The 9,269-nt window shown below is 39.3% G+C and overlaps 1 protein-coding gene across 5 annotated transcripts in view; it reads right to left on the bottom strand.

Moving 5' to 3' along the window:
- Positions 1-9,269, bottom strand: part of ank2b (ankyrin 2b, neuronal) — a gene marked incomplete in the record, with an annotated part of 125,750 nt that overhangs the window by 43,463 nt on the left and 73,018 nt on the right. For all 5 annotated transcript variants that reach the window (XM_014017466.1, XM_014017467.1, XM_014017468.1 and 2 more), the window contains 8 exon segments: positions 927-1,049; positions 1,154-1,279; positions 1,867-2,095; positions 2,193-2,289; positions 2,377-2,581; positions 4,543-4,754; positions 4,847-5,001; positions 8,599-8,697. In XM_014017466.1, the coding sequence (XP_013872920.1) occupies positions 927-1,049; positions 1,154-1,279; positions 1,867-2,095; positions 2,193-2,289; positions 2,377-2,581; positions 4,543-4,754; positions 4,847-5,001; positions 8,599-8,697 (1,246 nt within the window).

Below are 9,269 nucleotides of genomic sequence, written 5' to 3'. Positions count from 1 at the left end.
GGGCCACACGGGGTACACCCGCGGGCCACATTTGGCCCACCAACCTTGTGTTTGACACATGTCTTATGGCATAAACTATTTTTGACATTACAAGGAGTATATTTAAGTTAGTAACAATAAAATTACAGAAAGACAACAAAATTATTGTATCTAATATAGGGGTGCACCAATAAGTTGGCCGGCATAGATTTCCTTAATTTTGGGAGATAAGAGATTGGCCTATAAATGGCTTTAACTTATCCAGCGCTTGTTCAAATCTACACAGATTCCTAAGCGCTTTACACTTCAATCATTTACACACTAATGGTAGTTATAATGCAGCCACAGCTGCCCTAGGGGCTCACTGACAGAKGTGATAATTTACTCTATGTTTACGATAATGTACTGTTCTTACATGAGAAGCCAATCTTTTCCACTGATCTCATCTACGTCCACAAAGGTCTGAAAATCTGCGACTGACCCCCTTTGCCCTGCTGTGAGCACTACCTAATGTTTAGTTAAAACAAGTTTGTATTGTTTCAAGGGTATTGTTCAATGTATTTCAATAAAACAACATTGAAACATTGATAGTGTATTGTAAGCATAACACCCGACAGTGTCTGTTCTTTAAAAAAAAAAATCAGAATCTGCAGTTCAGATTTTTTTTAAAGATTGGTGACTGGCCACAAAACTGCAAYCGGTGCACCCCTAATCCTAACCTTTTGGTATTCTGACACGTCCGTGTCCATCTGAACACATGTCCTTACATGGACATGATAATCAGATCACATTCATGATATTTATTATATAATGATTATAATTATTTAATAATGTTATATAGAGCTAAACACAAGAAGCAACCTGAATGTTTAATAAAAACTGAACAGTGGTGGTATCACCCAGTATTCTTGTTTGTACTGGAATTAGTTTTTCTGTAGTATTTGTACCTTGCTGTACGACGGGAGGGTGATGTTGAGGTTACATATGGCGTTTTGGGTCAGTGACCTGTAGTTCCTGGGTTCTTTCATAAAAGACAATCGGCCACACGGCTCCTGAGTGTTGTCCCGAATCTACAAATCCAGACAGTTCACAAAGAACACACGTACAAAGTGAGATCATTTTATTATACACAGATCCATCATTCTGTGCTGTAAAAATAAATAAAAACTCTTACTTTGATGAAAAGGGCTAGTCTGTTTTCTTTAAAGGCATAAAAGCTGAAAAGATGGTGCTGGCCACTTTTAGTGAGAGGAACAAGGTTTCCAAAGCAGTCTGCATAGATYGGCTTTCCTTCCAGAACCTTTAAAGAACAGAGTTTTCACATTTACAGTGTAAAACAAAAGTCATTTTCAGGCCTTACATTTCTTTAACCATCAAATCTGCCTCTTCGTGTTCAGAGAAATGAGAGTTTACAAAGTTTAAAAAGTTTAGTTTACCTGYCAGATCAGTTTWTTTAAAGAGCACATATAAAAWTTTTGAWTAAATYAAAAATAACTGCTGYTGGACAAAGTTTTGCACACTAAACAATAAATAGTAAAATAATAAAATTGAACTCAAGAGATCGTATGAAAAAGAAAAAAAAAATATTAGAATGAAGCAAAATTATGAACTCTCATGTTGTTTTAAAAACCGATGAGTACAGATGGGTTTTAAGACAAGACTCAAAACCTCAAAAGTCTGCCTGATATGAAGGGCCAGAGACCTGATCACCTCTGCGGACCAGCCTGGACCAGCCTTGACCTCAGGACAACTAAAGACCTGAACTCTGTAATAGTTGGATGATTCCAAATATAAACTTATTAAATTATTGGCCCATTGATGAATGGTGGAGTTTCAGGCAGCAGATGTTTTGCTTCTCAGAAACGTTCTTACGTTCTTCCTTCTCACCTCTACATCCCGGCTGCGTGCCACCTCAGTGAARTTCTCCTGCTGCTCCAGGGTTTTATCTATCTTGTCATCGGTCATGCAGAAACATCGTAGCCGAGCTTCAATGGGGTCATGGGATTTGGCAAAAATGACAAACTTGGCCATGTACGGGACACAAATAATCTCTCTGTACACCTGAGTGGAGAAGTTGACAGACTCCTGGACTTGACGACAGTCTATGAGCCAGAACCTGTTGATCAGAAGAATGAGGGTGCTTAGATGTTTGAAGCTGCTCAAGTTAACAGGGGTTGTGTAATAATTGTGCTTCGACAGAAGATTGTATTGACCTTGCAGACACATTGGTGGTGAAGGAGACACAGTCATTGATGAAGGTTAAAGGGGTTGTTCCAGTTATATCCTCCCACTGAGCTGGAGTTGTTCCACCTAAACATGTACACACAGAGAATATTAATATTTAAATGTAAGTTAAGGTTCTGATCTATGCAGATCTGTGACTGAGTGTTCTCTAACCAGTTATACTACAGAGCAGTCGTAATGTAGGTGTGTCCCCTCCAAATCCATTGAGGACTGGATCAGCGTTGCTCTTGGGGATGGGGATGGTCATGGTGATGGGTTTATGGAACTTTCTTCTGCGAGGCTCCAGAGTGACAATTGGGCTGAAGGTGGCCTTGTTACCAAGGATCTTCCTCACTACATCCACAGTCACTGGCTGAGCCTGGAAATACAGACAGAAYACAACAGATTTACTCTTTGAGAGCATTAAAGTAGACGTATGATGCTTTAAATCCTTMTTTTCCACATTTAAATTATTCCGTTGGGGTCTATAGAAAGTGGAACTGTAATAACTAGTTTGAATTTCTTGTTATTGTAGCTCCATGGGCACCTCTGTCGTCACTTTTCTGAGGCTGAATGTAAATGATGCACTCCATGTGASTTTGTATAACATTTCTCAGTGGTGGAACTGTGGCTGYCATTCTGCACCTACACTCCCTCCAGACCACCACAATCACACAAACACATTCATACATGAAGCTGGGTTCAGTGTCTTGCCCAGAGACAACAGTATGCACTCAGGGAGAGGTTTCAACCAGTGAAGCTCTGGTTGCAAGGTGAACACCTACCCCCTGCACCACTGAAATCTAAAATTTTCTAATTATAACACTTTTAMAACAACTGTCAGCTCATTTAGTCTCTACATACATTTAAAGTCTTAAATACTCTAACGCAGGTCTTATTTATCTGAATTCCTTGGTTGTTCTCGCCTCACCAAGCATATAACTTCTCCAAGATMTATTCCATTCTGCATTATCAGTWATGGTGACCCCAACGTGATGGATCATCTTGAATAGCAGAGAACATAGGATTTTARTTTTTGACTGCTGTTGAAGAGCCTGAAAAGATTTTGAAACATCAACTGCTGAGAACGAGGACAGCTAAGCTTTTGAGATGCCTCCTTTTTTATCCAAAGAAGATTTCTGCTAGCTTCTCCAGAAGGTGACGGTGTTAGAGCTTAAAATTCATTGTCTAGAGGAATGAATCAAAGYAACACTATGAGTCTGTTTTTGATGAAGGAATGACATTATAACATGATATAAAGCTAAAAAAAATCCCTTTTGAATAGAACACCCATTAAAGCTCATGGTCAGCTCCTTCTACACAAATAATAGATTGTCAAGCTTCTCTAGAACTCTGACATTCTCTAGCTTCACAATGACAAATCTGCAATGATCCATCCATCAATTCTCTGAACCCACTTGATCTTCAACACATCAGACCAGGAAGATCATCTCTGCTGCCATGAATCATAAACAAGACTCCCCACCAACAAAACCCTGTTGTCTGCAAATATCGGAGTTAATGGAACAGTGTGTAACATTTAGGCATATCTTTTTGTAGATTTTAAAACAATCACTAATAAAAGTGATTACAAACACATCTAATCATCAAAAACTAAGAARTCGGTGGTGGGCGCAGGTCGACACTGGTCGAGGCCGCCATTTTGCACCGTAGTAGCTCGGAAAGGACGAACAAAAGGCTAGTAATATGACAACTAATGACAAACTAGCCACTAAACTTTAGTAATAAATGAAAACTAAAATAATTTTACAAATTACATTTCCTAAATTTCTAATAAAATTAATCACTTCAAACATCACTATTACTAAAGCTGCTATTAGACATCGTGTTCAGGAGCATCAAAGATTTATGACACCTGACGGCCACTGTAGAGACTCACTTGTGTTTGGGAGGGTTGTGGAATGATCTTTTGTTTGGTTGCAATAAGGGACTGTATACACCTCAAACTGGATAACATACATGGGACAGAACCAGAGGAGTCCAACTTGCACCAGGAACAAGCTCAACTCTGTGTCCTGAATGAAACATAGCTTTAGCTACACAGACTGCCTCGTCCTTACAAGTTTCCCCAACTCCACATCCTTACCACCAACAAAATAACTTGAATATAGTTGTAAGCCTTCTCCAGACCATATACCAGATGTAGACAGTCAAACTCACTTAGCAACTCTGCAAGGATGAAGATATGGTCCACGGTTTCTCATGTGTCCAACATACAGTGTGTTATAACTGAACTCATTAGTAAATCTTCATAAGTCATAAAACCCATGTGGACTGGATACTTTGGATCAATGGTTTTAGAGTATTTTTGTAAATTACCTGCAGTCCAACTCTGATCCTCTTGGTGAGCGCCCCCTCAGGAAACACCGCCTGCACTTGTGGCACAACGGTGCTGCTTAGGATGCCTCCCTCAGGACCGATGAAATTATTGTCCTGCTTAATGCGTGACACCACAGCAAAGTATTGTGGGAAGTCCCTCGTGATTATTCGACAGATGCGTTTCCTCTCCAGCTCCTCGGGCATGTCCAGCTCTGCATACACAACAGAGGTGCACAGATCAGGATACGCAGTGTTAAAGATGCTCTTCTGTCTGGTTAGTGTTGCAGGTCCCACACAGACTGACCCTCGTCCATGCCGTTCAGTATTTGGTTCAGCTCCTCCGGGGTGTGTTCACACTGATGCTCCTTCCAGTTCTCTCCTGTCTCACTTCTAAGGATCACCAGCTCCCGCTCTCTCCCCCGGAGGGAGGCAAAGTGGGGGATTTCAACGATCACAGGGCTGGAGACAGGGTAGGGATTAGCAGTCAGTAAAACCTTAATTATGTCAGTTTTTGTACMTATCTTAGTCAAGATAATTTCTAACTTCAGAAGTATCTTTTGATTATTTGTAAAATTATAATTAAAATGCTCAACATGTTCACATTAGTGCAATTCTATGTAAAATACAGCGGGTAAAATAAGTATTGAACACGTCACCATTTTTCTCAGTAAATATATTACTAGAGGTGCTAATGACATGAAATTTTCACCAGATGTYKGTAACAACCCAAGTGATCCATACATACAAAGAAATCAAACCATAAATGTCCAGAAATGAAGTTATTTGTAATAATGTGGAATGGCACAGGGAAAAAGTATTGAACACACTTACTGAAATTTATCTAATACTTTGTACAAAAGCCTTTGTTGTCAATGACAGCTTCAAGATGCCTCCTGTATGGAGAAACTAGTGGCATGCATTGCTCAGGTGTGATTTTGGCCCATTCTTCCACAAACAGTCTTCAAATCTTGAAGGTTTCGTGGACCTCTTCTATGAACTCTGATCTTTAGTTCTTTCCATAGATTTTCTGTTGGATTCAGGTCAGGTGATTGGCTGGGCCATTCCAGCAGCTTTAGTTTCTTTCTCTGAAACCAACTGAGAGTTTCCTTGGCTTTGTGTTTGGGCTCATTGTCTTGCTGAAATGTCCAGCCACGTTTCATCTTCATCATCCTGGTAGATGGAAGCAGATTTTTATCAAGAATGTCCCTGTACATTTTTCCACTCATCCTTCCTTCAATTATTTGAAGTTTGCCAGTACCATATGCTGAAAAACAGCCCCACACCATGATGTTCCCACCTCCAAASTTCACTGTTGGTATGGTGTTTTTGGGCTGATGTGCAGTGCCATTTGACCTCCAAACATGATGTGTATTCTGGCATCCAAACAGTTCAATGTTGGTCTCATCTGACCAGACTATATTCTCCCAGTATTACACAGGCTTGTCTAAATGTTGTGCAGCAAGCTTTAAAGGAGCTTCAACATGCTGTTTCTTCAGCAGTGGAGTCTTGCGTGGTGAGCGTGCATACAGGCCATGGTGGTTCAGTGCATTACTTATTGTTTTCTTTGAAACAAACGTACCTGCTAATTCCAGGTCTTTCTGAAGCTCTCCACAAGTGGTCCTTGGCTCTTGGACAACTCTTCTGATAATTCTTTTCACTCCTCTGTCAGAAATCTTGCGAGGAGCATCTGGTCGTGGTCAGTTTATGGTGAAATGATGTTCTTTCCACTTCTGAATTATGGCCCCAACAGTGCTCACTGGAACCTTCAGAAGTTTAGACATTCTTCTGTAACCGATGCCATCATTATGCTTTGCAACAATAAGGTTGTGAAGGTCTTGAGAGAGCTCTTTACTTTTACCCATCATCAGATGGTTCTTGTGTGATACCTGGCCATCATTTGGGACTGAACCAGCTGATATTAACTTGCACTGACAAGGGGCAGGCTTGCTTTCTAATTACTGAGAGAGTTCAGCTGGTGTCTTGGCTTTCCATGCCTTTTTACACCTCCCTTTCTTCATGTGTTCAATACTTTTTCCCTGTGCCATTCCACATTATTACAAATAACTTCATTTCTGGACATTTATGGTTTGATTTCTKTGTATGTATGGATCACTTGGGTTGTTACCRACATCTGGTGAAAATTTCATGTCATTAGCACCTCTAGTAATATATTTACTGAGAAAAATGGTGACATGTTCAATACTTATTTTACCCGCTGTAAATACACAACTAGAGATGAAATATAATGTTTTAAATCCAACATCCTCGTGTCTAACACGTCCYGGTACATGAGCGGGTTCTGTTGGAGGTTCTGGTAATGTAGTGAGTTCTTCCTCTGCAGTGTGAACAAACAGCCTCTCCATGTTCAGAACATAAAACACAGGAAGTCAAAGTAAAGATCCATCAGTGTCTTTAGCTAAGATACTTCTGACAAATTGGTATAAGTGAAAATAAAGACAATGAAAAAAATGATGAACATAACTGAGAACAGCTGAACTCGTTGAAGGCCCTGTCACACTGGACAACTTATGAACATTTTAAAGACATCTACATTGAAGATGGAATTGAAAAAATCAACAGGAAGCTTCTTTTTGGTGTACRTAATGTAATTCTGACAAATTTATCAAATATATAACTTTTATTAGCAATTTAGACGTAAAAACATGTTTCATAAGTTGGCATAAGTTGTGTAGTGTGACTGGGCTTTTAGAACAGTTATGAAAGATGTTTACGTGAACGTTATCTCACGACAGTATTGTCAGTAACTACCTGTGGGCTGTGTGGGTCAACTTTATTCAGTAATTACAAGACAACTGGACTCATCAGTTCTGGTTCAGGGGTTCCAGGATTATTGGTTATTATAACGATCCCAACAACAGACCCTTGACAGTCACATTAATCACTGACCCCCACACCCCTCCATCCTGGGGATAAGTCCAGCTGTCTTCTGATGACTGAACTGACAACTTTATTCAGTAACAACACTTACCTGATGTTAACCACAAGWCATACAATCCTGATGCTTTAAAACTGCACAGCGTGGGACAAAGACAGCCAGTAAAGAAGAGATGCTAATAGGTTTTAATGACATTTAGATGGTTGTTTGGGTCTGGGAGGAAACTTTTCACTTGTTATTTTAATAAATTATTTAGCTCCAGTGTTTCATTAAGCATGTTTAGTGTAATATTTCAGTGAGTTCAGACTGGTCATGACTAGTCAGTGAACAATATTCAGTATTTTGTTTCTTCCACTCATGAGTCACAGAAGTCTTATCATTTATATTTTGTGTGGGTGTCTAAAACATTTCTCAACTTAGTTTTTTATTTATTGTACAGCTGGAGCTACAGACAGAAATCCTCTGAGGCTACATCCAGGTCTAAAACCACATTTTCTTTTCTAAAGTATACCCTTGTTGAAAAAATTTGAAATATGTTGGCAGGTGCTGCTCAACCTAAAATACACTGTTAATTTAAAACACCACCACACAGATCAGTTGTTGTTGTTATTGGCCACCAACATGCGCAATTAAGACAGAAATTTTTATTTTTCTACTTGAATTTTTGAGTCTTTAACAGTTGCAGCTCAGTGAAACACAGGATTTAAATTTCAAACCTTAACKTTGGGTCATATTGTACAGATTTGACAAAAAAAAGGTATATAAGCTTGGTAATTTGGAAGTATTCAATTAATTTAAAAAGACTTTAAAACCTATTTCCAAAATGTATTTTTTTCTGATTTAAAGCTGAYGTTCCATCAACTGTACAAGAACATCAGTGAATTTACTCCCAGGCCACAGAACCATTTAAATCTCACACAAATTAAATAAAAAAAAACACATTTTCTAGGAAAATATGACTCGTGAAACAGAGAAGAAGGCAAAGCAGGCTGAAGGGAAATAAAATAAGTTGTAAAGGGTCAGAAGAACAGATGGAGGGGGATGAGAACACGGCAGGGGGGTCTCACACACACACACACACACCACTACACAGCATGCAGAAACTAAACATGAAGACAGGATCCATGGACTGGTTCAGAGAACAAACTTTTCCACCCTACCCAAGGAATTTTGTCCCTGGCGGGCCGAGTTGGAGGATTCTGCTAACCAGACTCTCTCCCTCATTAAGAGGTGGAGGGGCAGTGGGGAGGTGGAGTTTACTGTGTGGAGCATCCCAACGCAGCAGGGTGGAGGAAAGAGCACAAACTCAGCTGCTTGTTTTACTTTGGTCACTGTGCCCAAAGCTGGACAGACGTTAATACACAGGTACACATATATTCAAAACGTAAGAGCACAGAACAATACCATCTAAATAATCATCTAATTCATAATTACAGTTTTTATTTTGAACATTAAACTAAAATGTGATGCAGGTTGTTTCCCAGAGCTGCTGGGACATGAAGAGTTAAATCATTGAAGTAACCTCAGGACTTTTTGTCTTTAACCTTTTCATTTAGTCATGTTTGCTGTTGTTTAAAAAAAAAACAAAAAAACATGTGACTCAAGCAGAAACACTATAAATAACTTTTAGTTGTGATTTAATGTTCAGCCTAAAGAAAAACAGTCTTCCATCACAACAGTGAGACTGAGAGGAAACAGAGAGGCGCTCAGCTCAGACACTGAACACAAACATCATTTAAGGTGTTAAAGTTCAAACTTATTTGATGTCTTCCACTGTTCAAAACATCAGTGTTTGTCAGATTAGAGTATTTTGAACAGTAGGTTCTAAATA

This window comes from Austrofundulus limnaeus, unplaced genomic scaffold (genome assembly GCF_001266775.1).
Source record: "Austrofundulus limnaeus strain Quisiro unplaced genomic scaffold, Austrofundulus_limnaeus-1.0 Scaffold169, whole genome shotgun sequence".
Lineage (NCBI taxonomy): Eukaryota > Metazoa > Chordata > Actinopteri > Cyprinodontiformes > Rivulidae > Austrofundulus > Austrofundulus limnaeus.
This window is presented reverse-complemented; position numbering and strand designations above follow the sequence as displayed.